This window comes from Mesocricetus auratus, unplaced genomic scaffold (genome assembly GCF_017639785.1).
Source record: "Mesocricetus auratus isolate SY011 unplaced genomic scaffold, BCM_Maur_2.0 Super-Scaffold_100676, whole genome shotgun sequence".
Classification (NCBI taxonomy): Eukaryota; Metazoa; Chordata; class Mammalia; order Rodentia; family Cricetidae; genus Mesocricetus; species Mesocricetus auratus.
This window is the reverse complement of record NW_024429266.1, coordinates 103,531,810-103,546,790: the sequence shown is the minus strand read 5'-3', so window position 1 is coordinate 103,546,790 and position 14,981 is coordinate 103,531,810. Positions and strand designations below refer to the sequence as shown.

The 14,981-nt window shown below is 58.1% G+C and overlaps 1 protein-coding gene across 2 annotated transcripts; it reads right to left on the bottom strand.

The window, feature by feature from the left end:
- Positions 1-230: 230 nt before the first annotated feature.
- On the bottom strand, positions 231-14,384 carry Map2k2 (mitogen-activated protein kinase kinase 2). Of its 2 annotated transcripts, none has more exons than XM_005083271.4 (11): positions 14,090-14,384; positions 12,644-12,854; positions 7,312-7,458; positions 5,211-5,288; positions 4,700-4,751; positions 4,497-4,621; positions 4,196-4,409; positions 2,862-2,926; positions 1,945-2,006; positions 1,367-1,412; positions 231-469 (listed from the first exon to the last, which is right to left on the bottom strand). In XM_005083271.4, the coding sequence occupies exons 1-11, from the start codon at positions 14,179-14,181 to the stop codon at positions 359-361; spliced, it is 1,203 nt and encodes a 400-aa protein (XP_005083328.1). In that variant the 5' UTR covers positions 14,182-14,384; the 3' UTR covers positions 231-358. The 2 variants fall into 2 exon arrangements, with proteins under 2 accessions (XP_005083328.1, XP_040593823.1); XM_040737889.1 differs by lacking the exon at positions 14,090-14,384 and adding an exon at positions 13,627-13,800.
- Positions 14,385-14,981: the final 597 nt, after the last annotated feature.

The window sequence follows — 14,981 nt, the reverse complement described above, 5'->3', positions numbered from 1 at the left end:
GAGGGCAGGAGGGCACTTCCTGTGCACGATGCTGAGTGGGCCGGCCCCTCTGCTGTGCTCCCTGGAGCCCACTGGGCCCAGAAGGGACCCTGCTCCCACACACACCCTCTGTGAGGGAGGCGGCCTTGGGGAGGGCAGGGAGCCGGAGAGCAGGGCTTCCTCCCTCCTCCTTGGGCCTGCCTTTCTCCACCTGGCGAGCGCGAGCAATGGGCCAGGAGCACAGTGGCAGCTTTCTTTCTCCATTTTGTTTGGTTTTGCAAACGCATGGAAGCAGGTCCCCTGCCACAACACAGCTTCATCATCCCCAGAGGCGGCCACCGTGCCGACAGGGACAAGGACACAGGCTGCTGGCGATGGCTCACACTGCAGTGCGCGTGGGTGTGCTGGGCTGCTTCAGCCGCAGGGTTCGGCACAGCCAGCCTGCGAAGTCCACCTCCTCCCCCTCGGAGCGCTTGATGAAGGCGTGGTTCTGAAAGAGGCGGGGCATCAGTCACAGCCTGGGGTGTCCTCTGTGGGGTGTCCCTGGCCTCTACCTGCTCCAGGCCACAAACTCCACTCACAACAGTGGCACGTATGTCCCCAAGCCTAACTGAGGGTGCTGGGGGATGACCGTCCCTGTGACCCCGCCTGCCCCTTCCTTCACAGGGTAGGCTTGGGTGGATGACACAGTAGCCCATTGCCTGGTCACAGGGGGCAGGGCCACCCCTCTCCTCTCTCTTGGCTTTCTTCTTTTTGTTGTTGCTTTTTGACACACAGGTTCTCTGTGTAGCCCTGGCTGTCCCGGATGTCGCTCTGTAGACCAGGCTGGTCTTGAACTCACAGAGATCTGCCTGCCCCTGCCTCCCCAGTGCTGGGATTAAAGGCTGCGACCACTGCCTGGCTCACTGCCTTTTCTTTTTGTGATAGTCTCACATAGCCCAGGACAGCCCTAAACCACTATGCAATCACAGACGGCCTTGGAATTTTGATGCTGTGCCTCGACTCCTTGAGTGCCGAGATGGTGCACACCTGCCTAGGCTGGCCTCCCCTGTGTTGGCATGGTAGGCATGCGCCACCACACCCAGCTGTGAGGCACCTGTGTTCGCGTCTGGCGTGGAACAGGGACGCACACGCCTGTGGCTAACACGGCTTTCTTTTCTAGGGACCTAAGAGACAGATGGTGCTTAAACCAGATTAGCCTGTGCTATGGGACTGCTGAGGTCTGCCGTAACCCCACCCTGTAAGAGGGCTTCCAGGGTGCAGCCTATAGAGCATTTTCCGGTCACAGAAAATCCCAGCCTCACAGATGGCACAGGCCTCTGAGTGGCATGAGGTAGCCATGCAGACAGCCCCACAGTGCCCAAGGTTAGGTCACATCTCCACTCACCATCAGCATCTTCAGATCCGCTCGCTCTGCTGGGTTCTTAATGAGGCTGGCACGAGGGGACAAAATGGGAATGTCACTCAGTAGCCTCAGTTCAGATGTTCTGAAGTGCGAGTGTGGGAACCTACCAGGAGGCCTTCATTTTTTTTTTTTTTTACTATTTTTGGGTTCATGTAGCATACGCTGACCTTGAACTCACTAGCAGAGGATAACACTGAACTCAAGAGTGCTGGGATGTCAGGAGGTACAACCCCAGCCCCCCTCCACAGCTAAATTTCTAGTGAACCAGGGAATGCAGGGGGAGCTTGGCAACTCCATTACCCAGGACACAAGCAGCCTGCCCCTGGCCCCATTTGTGCTCAGGAAACGCTACACCACAGCAGACCAAACTTCAAGGACTGGGGGTTCAGAGGTCAGGTAACAACCCCTCCAGCAGGTATCCACTGGGTGGGAGCTCTGGGACAGGACCAGGGGCCGTGCATAGGCCCACACGTGTGGGGGATACGCTGACCCCCCAACTGCACACAGGGCTGGCCCAGAAGCCCATGGCTGCCTCACCCATCCCCGGGGCCCCACCTCACCATTTATTCACAAACTCCTGGAAGTCCGAGCTGAACACACCACTAGGCAGCTTGGGAGGTGGCTGTGAAGGACAGGGAAGGGTCACTTGGGTGGCTGCAGAGACTCCCTCACTGTGCTGGGCTTCTGCAGCTTAGCTTCTCAAAAGCATCAAGAAGGTGGGCGGAGACACCCTGTGGCACAGGTGGGGCCTTCCTGTGAAGCTGGCTCCAGGCTTCCTGGAGAAGCAGCAGCTGCCTGGAGTCACCGCCAGAAAGTGGCAGCCCAGGCTCAGTCACAGCAGGCCAGGAGGGTCCACAGCCATGTCCACCAGTGACGCTTGTCCTGGGGATGCACAGCCACACATGACATTGGCTCCTTCTGGACACAGGCGTGGATTTCTTGTTCGATTATCGGTCGTTTAACCCTTTTGAGTCAGGGTTTCGAACTGTAGCTAAGACTGATTTGAAACTCACTATGTGACTGAACTCAAGGCCATCCTCCTGCCTTAGTCTCAGGAACAAAGGTAGTAGGTCAGAAGAAAGCCTGCCCCAGGAGCTCTCTGGACGTCTAACTTCCTACTGGGGGAGGTGGGGACAATATGGGAGCTATGAAGAAGCATCCCCTTGAGTGTGTGATCCTGAGGGGGTAACCTAGCCCCTCACTGGGCATTCTACGCAGGAGATCTTCTATGCCCTCAACCCTCTTCTTATGGAGATGGCCAAAGTGCTAGCACAGGCTGGCCAGCACTGACCTCCCAACTCAGGAGCTTTCTGCCTGAGCTTCTGAGGAGCTGGGGGCACAGGCCTGCTGTTGACACCTGATGAGATTTTACTGGCGGGGGAGCTGAAGGAGCCCCTACCTCACGGCACGTACAACAGGGCTGTAGTCCCCCAAGCAACACCCCGAGAACGTGCCCGCAGGCCAAGGGCGCACACACCTCATTCACGATGTAGTCCAGCAGCTCGAAGATGGCCATGGCGGGTCGGCTGTCCATCCCATGACCTGCTCGGCAGGACAAAGGACACATAACTGGGGCGACAAAACTCAGAGGGTGCCCCTGCCTGGTCTCACTCCTGCAGGCGTGTACCAGAGTCACTCATCTAACTGGGGATGCTTCCAGCCCAGTCAGCCTCAGCCCCTGGCGCTCTGCTCTGAGGGCCTGGCAGGTGGGGGAGGGGTCCGGTGACTAAGCAAGGACGAGGATGTGACCTTGTGGAGCAGCTGCAGAGGCTGGAGCAGGAAGTTGACAGGTGGTGACCCTTGCTCAAGGCACTGCTGGCTAGCTGCTGAACCGTGCTGTCTGCCGTCCAGACACGGCCGCTGCTCTGGGACCCACCGAGGCAGGGCAGTGACCTGGCCTGGTGTCACGAGAAGATTGGGGACCAGAAGAAGGGGCCAGATGAGGTACACATCCCACAACCCAGTGTCAGGGTGAGCAGCCAGAGTGGGGTGCAGGGCGGGGAGGGAGCTTGAGAACCACACAGCGAGTGAGCTCAGCTACATGCGGGGACTTCCCATAGTGCTTAGTGAGACCAAGACACAGTGTAGACTCCCTAACAGGAAATGTCTAGGGGGGACTGAGGGCCTGGCATCAGAACATGTGAGTTCCTATAGGGGTGGTCGAATGTTCTAGAACTAGCTAGAGGGGACAGCTTCTCCCAGCTCTGGATGTGCTAACCACTGGGCAGCAGGGTCTCCAGGAAGCAAGCCTCAGCATTTATGTCCTGTTTCTGCAGTCAGAAAATGTCCACCCTCCCTGACAAGCTGCTTAAATCCCAGCACGCGGCGTTCTGCATAGGCTGTCCCCACACCAGGACTCTGCCCCGACCCTCAGTGGCTATGGTGGTCACTCAAAGGGCTGGACTGTCTCCCTAGGGCCCCCGGCAACTGGTCTGTGCTTCCTGTGCAGCTGAGCCTTAGCCCCAGGGACGTCATCGAGCTGAGGGGCAGGCTGCTGGCCGTGTCAGGTTCCCTTTGCACCCCAGCCCACACCTAGCATTTTCATGAGGAAATGCTGGGAAACCCAGCAGCTGGCCAAGGCCTGCCCCAGAGAGGAGCTTCCGGCCTCCCAGCTGGCAGCAACAGGTGCAGCTGCCCTGGCCTGAGGGTGAGACTCACTGCCTGCAACTCTGTCCCCAGGAAGCCTAGGACCATCTGAGGACTGCTGACCACAGCATGCCCTGGCCAGGGGACAGCTGGCGCAAAGAAAGGGCCAGCAGGATGGCAGCTGGTCCCGTCTGTCCCTCCCAAGATAGCTGCCCTGTCCCGTACCGCTGATGGGGCGTCCAGGCGGCCTGGGCCGCGGTGAGACACTATGGGGCTCTCCGTCTGCGCCATCGACCACAGGCCGGCCAAAGCTGGCCTCTAGTTCCTTGGCGTCAGGTGGGGGGATAGGGTACCTCCCGATGGCCAGCTCCACCAACGACAGGCCCATGCTCCAGATGTCTGACTGCACAGAGTAATGCGTGCCCTGTAGTCTCTCTGGCTGGAAAGAAGATAGGGACAGAGCTGGGGTTCGCAGCAGTAGGAGGGACCCCACCGAGAATGTGTGCGGAGGGGCCAGGACACTCACAGACATATAGGAGCGCGTTCCTACGAAGGAATTGGCCATGGAGTCAATCAGCTGGCCGCTCACCCCGAAGTCGCACAGCTTGATCTCACCACGAGAGTTCACCAGGATGTTGGAGGGCTTCACATCTGGAGACAGAGCCAGGGGTTGAGGGTGAGGCTGAGCCTGCTGTAGCTGGCGCAACACGCACACACTAGCCCACTTACCTCTGTGCATGATCTGGTGCTTCTCACGGAGGTATGCCAGGCCTCGGAGCACCTGCAGGGAAGACAGCACGGTGGCCCCACCAGCCAGCTCAGAGGTCAGAGGTGGATAGCCTGTGCTGACAGCACCAACTCTAGGCTGCAACAAACCTCCACAGCCACAGGAGGATCGCGCCATGGCCCCTGAGTGGCACATTAAGTACCAAGCCCCACACAGGCCCCTGCAGCAAGCACATGCTTACGTCTATATCTGACAGCACAGGGCTAAGGGCAGTCTCAAAATCACCGCGATCCTACTGCCTCAGTGAGCTGTTGAGATGACCAGTTTGTAGCCCTAGCTGATTTGGAACTGACTATGTAGACCAGGCTGCCCTGTCTCCTAAATACTGGTGGGTACTTGATCCACACGCAGCTTTGTTTGGTCATGGAGGGGCTATCAGAGGACCCCAAACAGATGAAGGCTTGACCTGCTCAGTCTTCTAGGGAGGGGCTGCAGGGCAGCTAGCAAACTTACCGCAATGCTGACCTTTCCCAGGATGTCCTCAGGGATCCTCTTGGCCTCCTTCAGCACCTGGTCCAGTGAGCCACCGTCCTACATGCAGAGACGGCAGCCGCTGAGCAGCTGGCCTTGTCAGGAAAGCCACCCGCCAGCAGCCCTTGCTTTCCACAGGTCCCCAGGTAGGTGTGTGGTATGGGAGGCGGTGGAGCCCTGAACCTGAATGATGGTGACAGACCACACCTCTGTCGAGAGCCAGCTCCTTGTTCCAGAAACAGTGGGGGATGTGGTGACACTGGAGCTCCTGGGGCATTATGGGACAGGCCTGGTTCTCAGCCATCTGCCCTCTGGGGCACCCCACAGATCACCAACATGGAGGTTTCTCACACCCAGGGAACCAGCCTGGTTCTACTCAACAGATGAGGAAACACTGACACAGGAAGCAGGACTTCAGGAGATGAGGTCAGAAAGGGCCCCTCCTGTGCTCCCCTGCCAGGGTGCTCAGAGGAACACACAGGGCAGGTCCAGAAGCCCCGGCCATCTCTGGAGCCGCAGGAACGCACTGCTGGACTGTCACCCAGGTGGCTGGCCTCCCAGTGGGCCTGTGTAGCGGTGTGCAGTCACTGGGGCCTTATACTATACCGAGACTGGAGGCGACCCTGGCTGGGTACTGGGGAAGGACGGGCTGCTAGCTACCAAGGCAGGGCCACTGCTTCTGCCAGGTCACATTGGACCCTGCAGGTTCTGAGGCCTGAAGGGCCTCTTCCCAACTCTACACCAGGAGCTCCCTGAGTGTGACAGCTACACACATGCCCAGGCATGGCTGAGAGTCTCTGGGGGTGAGCTTGGATGGTCATAGACTGTTATCGTGTCCAGGGCAAGACACGTTAACTTCAGATGATACCTGCCAGTTTGTGCATGTGCCCCCAGTACTGGCTCTAGAGACTGTCACCGTCACAGTGTTGTGGAGAATTTGTTTAACTATGCAAAGATGCGCTGCATTTGTTTTACTATGTAGAGATGTGCTGCATTTGTTTAACTATACAAAGATGTGTTGCACTTGTTTAACTACACAAAGATGCGTTGCTTTTGTTTATGTTGCAAAATATTTGTTTAACTATGTAAAGATATGTTGCTGTTTTACCTTGCCTGCCTAAGGCACCTGAATGGTCTAATAAAAAGCTGAACAGCCAATAGCAAGAGGAGGTATAAGCAGGCCTTATAGGCAGGGAGAGTAAGTAGGAGCAGGAACCAGTCAGTCAGCCATGGAGTAGGACATACAGAATGAAAGCAAGGTAAAAATATGAAGAGAAATGGGTGAAATTAAGTTACAAGAGCTAGTGGGACAAGCCCAAACTGAGGCCAAGCTTTCGTAATTAATAGTAAGTCTTCATGCCTTTATTTGGGAGCTCGCTGGCAGCCCAAAGAGAATGCCAACAACATCAGACAGTGTCACACGTTTTCTTTCTTTTTTGCTTTTTAATCCCAGCTTCCCGCGTGCTGGCATTAAAGGAGTGAGAGTGGCTGCGTCAGATATTTTCTTATGAAAGACTCAAACACAGATAACGCAGGTTAGGCTCAAGGGAGAGACAGGGCCAAGGTCCTGTGAGAGGGGCTCCCCCAGCTAGATGCATCTTGCTCACATTTACTCCCTGCTTCCCAAACAAAACGGTCCCCAGGGCTGAATATGGCACGGCAGTTGAGAGGCACAGCAGCCGCCAAGCCTTGCAGGTGAGTCTCAGAGGTCTGGCCCCTGGCTCAGCAGGCTGGGGGGCATGGCAGGGAGAGGGTAGGATTCTCACTGTCCCTGACCCTCCATCCTGCCCAAGTCTGGAGACCCAGACTGTTACCTAGAGAGTGAGGCTCTCATCTGAAACTGGGGCCCACGTCCCTGGCTGCATTCTCCCCAGCTCAGAGCATGGCAAGCAGCTCCTAGAAGAGGAACCCGCTTCCCACAGTAGGCACACGTGTAGTGTGGGGGGCACATGTTAGTGTGGGGACCACACCCTACAGACTGCCCTGGATCCCAAAGACCCCAAACTCGTGCAGCACTCTGGACTGCCCCGTACACCATGGCAGCAGTGGGTGAGGGGGGTGGATGGGAACAGAGGGCCCTCACCATGTGCTCCATGCAGATGCTGATCTCGCCGTCACTGTAGAAGGCCCCGTAGAAGCCCACAATGTAGGGCGAGTTGCACTCATGCAGCACCTGCAGCTCGCGGATGATCTGGTTGCGGACGGCTGGTTTGATCTCCAGGTGGATCAGCTACAAGGAGGAGGAGGGGCAGCTGAGCGAGGGGAGGGGCTCTGGCTGCCGGGCTCTCAGACCCAACCCTGGGCTCGGCTGTGAGAAGGGAAAGAGCATCCACAGCCTTACGTTAGTGCCAAGGCACCTCTGTTTCCAGGGCTTAAAGTGGGGGCACTAGGGTCCCCGATGGATGACAGGCACACAGCCTGCCTGCCCACAAACTGGGGTGCAGCTGACCTTAAAGACATCATGGTCCGGCCGGGCGTTGGTGGCGCACGCCTTTAATCCCAGCACTCGGGAGGCAGAGGCAGGCGGATCTCTGTGAGTTCGAGGCCAGCCTGGTCTACGGAGTGAGTGCCAGGACAGCTGGGGCTACACAGAGAAACCCTGTCTCAGAAAAAAAAAAAAACAGATTAAAAAAGGGGACAGTTGCTATTCTATTCTTACGGGGGGAAACGTACCATGCTGATGTGAATTACATGTCAGCTAAGCTGTTTAATAAGCAACCCCGCACACCCAGACAACAGCAGCAGCCCATCTCCCTCCAGACCTGCCATCCCGGAGCAAGGCCTCAGGGGCCACTCATGCTCTAAGCTGTCCAGAGGCCAGCAACACTGATGTCCTCCCATCCTCCCAAAGTGGGGTCTACACAAAAGAGATGCTGTGAGGCCTGAAGCCTGGCATCCTGTGGAGAGCAGTCATGGCCAGGCCCACTAGAGCCACATGGGGGACCAAGTCTCTAGTCCTGCCGGGGAGGCCAGGGTCACCACCAGAAGCTGCTGTGGTTAAGCAGTAAGCACAGGCAGGAGGCTTGCAAGGCAGGCAGGCTAGAGCCCATGGCCCCAGGGAAAATGAGGCCCAGCACTGCCCCCCTGCAGGCCATGGGTGCGGGCTGTCTGGAGACAGAGCAAGTCTCTGCATGAACAAGGCTGGGTCCCAGCTTAGGGAGAGACCGGCTGAGGTGGAAAGGCCTGCTGGGGCCCTGCAGAGACCACAGCCAGGTGTCACTGGTGTGGCTAGTGAGCTGGGGAAGTCCTTTCACAAAGGGACACAGCCACCTCGGGCAGGGCACTGGGCATGAAGAAGCCAGCTGAGCTCAGGAAAGGTGAGGTGACTCTGTCCACGGCTGTAGCTGAGAGGCCTAGGGAGCACCCTGTGACCTTGCGGCTCCTGTAGGCCCTGCAAAGACCTGTACACCAAGCCAGCACCACTGTTAGTCCTGAACAAGGGTACCTGGCACTACCCCAACATCCATCCCAGCAGGCCAAAGAAACACTTGGCTATGCTCCCTCTGCCCCTGGGTCAGGCAGGGAGGGCATCCCAGCACACACTCACATACCAAAAGGGGTCTGACTCAGGGGGCACCTCATCTGAGGATTTGCTTCAAACGGCCACTTGGGAAACCACCAAGGGGCTGCAGAGAAGGCTCAGTGGTTAAGAGCACCGGGGGCCTGAGCTGTGTCTCTGGAACCCATGCTCACAACTCCATGTAATCACTACCTGCGGAGGAGCCGGTGCTGCCTTGCCTCTGGACCCCACAGACACAGTTTTCAGGGTTAGTCTTTTTAAAAAGTTAAAACCAGGGGCTGGAGAGATGGCTCAGAGGTTAAGAGCACTGGCTGCTCTTCCAGAGTCCTGAGTTCAATTCCCAGCACCCATATGGTGGCTCACTACCATCTATAACTAGATCTGTTGCCCTCTTCTGGCGTGTAGGGACACATGCAGGCAGAACATGGTATACATAGTAAAACTTAAGAAGTCAAAACCGCCAGGTGGTGGTGGTGCACACCTTTAATCCCAGCACTCCGGAGGCAGAGGCAGGCGGATCTCTGTGAGTTCGAGGCCAGCCTGGTCTACAGAGAGAGTTCCAGGACTCCAGGACAGCCTCCAAAACAATACAGAGAAACCCTATCTCAAAAAAGCAAAAAAAAAAAAAAAAAAAAAAAAAAAAATCAGCCTGGTCTACAGAGAGTTCCAGGACAGATATAACTACACAGAAAAACCCTGTCTTGAAAAAAATATAAATAAAACAAAATAAATGAAACCACAAAACAGAAGCCCAGAGTGGGGACACACACCTGAGGACCCTCCCTCAGGAGGCTGAGGAGTCCAAGTCAGCTCTGCCAACCTGGCACAATGGCACAGCCTTTAATCCCGGCACTCAAGAGACAGAGGCAGGCGGATCTTTCTGAGTTCCAGGCCAGTCTGGTCTACAGAGTGAGTTCTAAATAACCACAACTATGTAGTAAGATAAGACCCTGTCTCAAAAATCTTTCCTCAAAAACCACACTAAGCCAAACCACAAAAGAAAGCAAGTAAAATGCATGAGAAGGGTATTTTACACACAAAGGACGAGCATCTCTCATCTGAGAACCACAGACATTCCAGAGCCCCAAAAGCTCAATCAGGCCTAGTACAATAGTAAAATGCATGAGAAGGGTATTTACACACAAAGGACGAGCATCTCTCATCTGAGAACCACAGACATTCCAGAGCCCCAAAAGCTCAATCAGGCCTAGTACAGTAGCCCAGGCTGGCCTGAACCTTCTCAGGGTCCTGCCTCCCATGCTTCAATGACTTGGCCCTCCCCACAAACACTAGGTCCAACCAACAACTGTGGTAAGCCCATGCCTTCTGCCTCAGCCCAGGAATTAGACTGTTTGCACATGGGCCTGTGGGGTATGACTGCAGCTCTCGATGCTCACATGACCTGGGCCTGTGGGGGTTCAGGTCCACTCTGAGAACTTTGGGCAAGATAGACCCGGAGTGCGTCAGGCATTCCAAGTCAGACAAGGCCACGATGAGGGAGGCGCTCAGTCACCAGAGTGTCTTGGATACAGTTAATCTGACACATGACAGTAGTGCGGACAGGGCAGTGAGCCCCCACAGGCACACCAACCACCCTGATGAGAGACAGGCGCCTGTTACCACCTCCATCTTGTCCACAGACGTCTAGCCCACAATGGCAGCCACGGCCTCTGCCGAGCAGGCAAGCTACGACTGGGACAGCCTCCTAGCGGCTGGTGGCTGCGCAGCGGTAGCAGCCACAGCATAACGACATTAAGCTTCCTGGACACCAGGGCAGTCGGTACTCGGGAACTGGAACTGGGGGGCAACTGGAATGGACGTCTCTGGTCCATGCTGAGCATAGAGGAGGGACATGTGAGGCTGTCATCTATTCACCTGATCTAGAAACTTCTCTGCCTCAATCCTGACAGGTGGGGACTAGCGGCTGAGGTCTGCGTTGTCCTGGCCTGTCAGCTCACACTATCTCCAGCTGTCTGAATGCACGGCAGCCATCTTCTGCAGCTGGGACACAGCCCTCAACACGTGGATTTCTGCTGCCCCCCCCCCAAGTTTCCCAGAGGACCTGGATCTGCGTGAAAACACGCCAACTGGTCCAGGCCTGCCTGTAGGTCTGTGTCCCGTGCTGGAACTGGGGCCGGCCCTTGAGCAGGGCCTCCTCCTCCATCAGTGATGTGCACAGAGGGGATGCCATGCTTGGGTCTCACTTCCTCTCTGCAAGGCGAGCACTGCCCACAGCGCACCAGGGTCAGGAGGCTCCGCCTCCGACGCATCACGGCGTCTGACCACAGAATGCGGATGTTTCCAGGAGCACACAATCCTAGCGCAGCCTCAGCCTCACTCACTGTGCCACAGGCCTGTCACCAACTCCACAGCCGCACACACCAGCTCTGCACAGGCCACTCTTGCTAGGGAGCAGTTGGCATGGAGATGTGGCCTCTGGGTTACACAAGTTCCAGGTAAAAAAGCCCTGGCCGTGGAGAAGCAGCTCCAGGGCTCTGCAGCCCCTACCTGCTCACTGCACCGGGGCTGGGACTGTAGGTCAAGGTGTCACGGAGGCTGGACCAGCCACAAAAAGCAAGATGAGCGCAGACACATTGGGCCTTCTGAATGGTCCAGCATGGCAGATAATCACACACGGCAGAGCCAGCATGAAGGTCAAGAGAGCAGTGTGGACAGCTTTCGAAGTAGCCCCATACAGGGGTGACCTGCGTCCAGAAGTCTGATCACACGCTACACCTCTGATGCAGCCAACAAGTCAGGAAGCTCCTGGGTCCCCCGCTTCAGGTCCCCTGCTGCCCTCGGAGCGCCTCAGCAGCTCTCTGCACTGGGCAGGTGGAGATCCCAGGGTCCAGCGGTGCAAACTCAACAGGGGACCTCGGGCAGGAGAGACGTGGTTCCCCTTGCTCAACAGGCCACTGAAGACTTGTAGAGACACCAGGTACGTCGGCATACCAGCCACCCGATGTGCGTGTGTCACCACTGCTGTGTCCGTATCTCAGTTTTCCATTCCCTAAAAGACTCTTGGCACTAAGGGAGAGGACAGGCAGGCAGGCAGGGGGCCCCTCAGCGGGCCCGAACCCTGCAGAGTGAGGCAGCTCAGCATCTTGCATCTCATTGGCCAAAGTCCTAGGGCTCAGTTACCACTCACGCACGAGGCTCCTTGTGGCTGCAATGGTGGTCCGCTAGGCCAAGGCTGTGAGCTTTCAAATCAAAGAAAAGCAGGAGACCGAACCATGACAGTGGGAGGGAAGCAGGGACACTGCTCTCAAGTGGCCTCCAGGGCTCCTCTAGGCCCAGCACGTAGGCAAACCCACCCTGACAGTGCCTGTCAGAGCTCGCCTGCTATACTGAGCCCGGTTAATCTCCAGCATGGCTCCGAACGGGACCAATCCTTCCGCTGTGCGTGCGTCCTGCTTCTCTGGAGATGAGACGGATGGGCCTGTTTAGTTTCCCGTGCAGGGTCTTATGCAGCACAGGCTGACCTGGAACTCCGTATGCAGCTGAAGATGACTTTGTGCTCTTGGTCTCCCTGGGACAATGGGCAAGCACCCTAGCTGTGCCCACTGAGCCAAGGCTACCCTACAGACCATCATGGACAGACTAACAGACACACACTCCAGCTGTGGCCTTGCTCTAGCCAGTGGTCAGCAATCCACAGTCCAGTCCTGGCGACAGTTTTGTCTTGGGTGAGCAAGAACCTGGGGTCTGGTGTACTCCCCAATTCAGCACATCCCCAGCCCCAGAATTTGGCAGGGGGAGGCAATTCTGAGTTGCAGACCAGCCTAGTCTGCACAGCAAGTTCTAAGCTAGCCAGGGCTACACAGTGACCCTGCTCCAGCTTTCATGACTGAGGAGAAGCTGAGCACAGCACAAATGCCCGCCCCGGCCTCCTCACCTTTCTGGCCATGATGAGGCCCGACGGCCTGTGCTGGGCCTTAGTAACCACACCACCATTGCCAGCTCCCAGCTCTGAGATCCTCTCAAAGTCGTCGTCCTTGAGTTCCCCAACCTTGGCCTTCTGGGTGAGGAAGGCCTCCAGCCGCTTCCTCTGCTGCTCATCCAGGTCCAGCTCCTCTAGTTTCTTCTGCAGGTCCACCAGGCTCGCCCTGCAGAGCCCAGGGCAAAGGGTGAGCCCAGGACCCAAAGCCCAGGGTCCCAGGTGGGTAGCAGCCATGTCAGGGATTTAATGGTGTCTGGCAACGCTAATCAAACCTGAGGCTTCCCACACACGAGGCATGACCTCTGCCAGCCCCTCCCTCGGGGATTCTGAACAGGGGCTGCGTGTTTTAGGATGGGGTCTAAAAGTTACCCAGATGGCCCTTGAACTCAGTCTATGGCCTAGGTTGACTTAAACTAGTGATTTTCCTGTGTCAGCCTCATGGGCTTCACTTTTACAGTGAAAAAAATCTGTCTTCAGGAACAGGCAGGAGAGACCCTCAAACAAGCCACCAGCCATCCCACCGCTCTCTCCCACGCTGTGAGCCCCCGGGAGGGAATATAGTCGTCACACTCACAGGACCCCAGGCAGCCTCGACCTCCCGACTCCCAATGGTAGCACTAAACGACTCCCAGAGCACCACACCCACGTCCTCGTGTGGGTCTCCCAGGCGCTTGTTTTCCCAGACAACTCAGGCACCCTGACGTCATTACCACGACTTGCAGGCTGAAACCCCTCCCGGGCCCTCCCCAGCCCCCGTCCCCAGCTCACCAGGCCGGCTCTACGCCTTGTGGGGCCCCTCACCATCTGCTTCCCTCTCGGTGCCCTCACCAACCCCTTCACCTGAGGAAACCAGTCTTCACCTCCGTCCCACCTCCCGGCGTTTCGCCCCTGTGGCCCCATCCGTCTCCTGCAGGCTGTCCCTCTCTGGAGAGCCTCACCTCCGCCTCCCCCGGCCCCTTCGGCTGTCATGCCGCTTTCCCTTCTCGGGTCTCCTTTCCTCGCGCCAGCACCTTCAGGGCGCGGCTTTCTTGTGTTCCCGTCTCTTGGCGGCAGAGGTTTACCAGCAGAGACACCCCGCCTCAGCCACTGCCAAGCTCAGACACCACGGTCACACAGTCTGGCCTCTGCGGAAGCCAGGATGCTCTCACGGCCACGCCCACCCACCGCGTGCCCCGCCCCCTGTGCTCACAGGCCACCGGGCTCACCTGGGCCCCGCCCCTTTCCTCCCAGGCTCAGCAGCCGTCAGACCACGCCTCACTTCTGGCTCCGCCCTCTCACCGCGCTTTGTTCTGCCCTCAAGGCCACGCCCCCTCCCCTCAATCCACACCGCTTTCTCCGCAGGCACCGCCCCTTTCCTCCCAGCCCTGACCACGCCCCCTCCCTGAGGGCCCGCCCACTCACTCGGAGGCGCCCTCGCTGGTGGGGGACGGGCCCTCGGCGATGGCGGGGTTGATGGTGAGCGCCGGCAGCACCGGCTTCCTCCGGGCCAGCATCGGGGCTCCGCGGCCGGCGGCGGCGCCTCAGCCGGGGCCCATAGGGGGCGAGGCGACGCGGGCCCGGGGCTGCGGCCTAGGCCGGGCGTGCGGCGGAGGCGCCCGAGCCGGGACGCGGGGTGGACACCACCGCTGAGGCAGAGCGAGGCTGACGCTGCGGCGCAGCCGGGAGGCCGAGGAGCAGGGGGCGGCCACGAGATCGCGGGCCGGGATCTCGCGAGGCCTTTCCCCGCGAGGCTCCGCCCTCAGCTAGGGCGCATGCGCGTGGTGGCGCCCCTGCTCGTGAGGGACCGAGGCGGACTCTGGGTTACGTCCGCGGCACGTGCTGCCGGCCAGGCCAGCGCTCGCTGAGCATGCGCCGTAGGGGCGGGGCGGGGTTCCAGGCTGCAACGAGGGTGTGGGTGCAGGGCGAGCCCAGCGGGAACATTCCAGATCCCCTGCGAGTGACGTCCGTCAGGCCCGGCTTGTCGGGTGGTGGTGTAAAACCGGCCCGGCCTCCCGGTCGCTCCACCGCGGGCGACCTCCGTGCCTCGCCCTCTCAAGTGCTGGCGCGGTGTCCTGAGCCACCTTGCCTGGTTCCTGTGCTGCCGCCCACGGAACCCTACTGCCAGTTCGAATTTGGTTTTGTCTTTTCGTTTGGTTTTTCGAGACAGGGTTTCTCTGTATTGCTTTGGAGGCTGTCCTGGAACTCACTCTGTAGTCCAGGCTGGCCTCGAACTCACAGAGATCTGCCTGCCTCTGCCTCCCGAGTGCTGGGGTTAAAGGCTGCGCCACCACCGCCGGGTCACCACCATGCAATT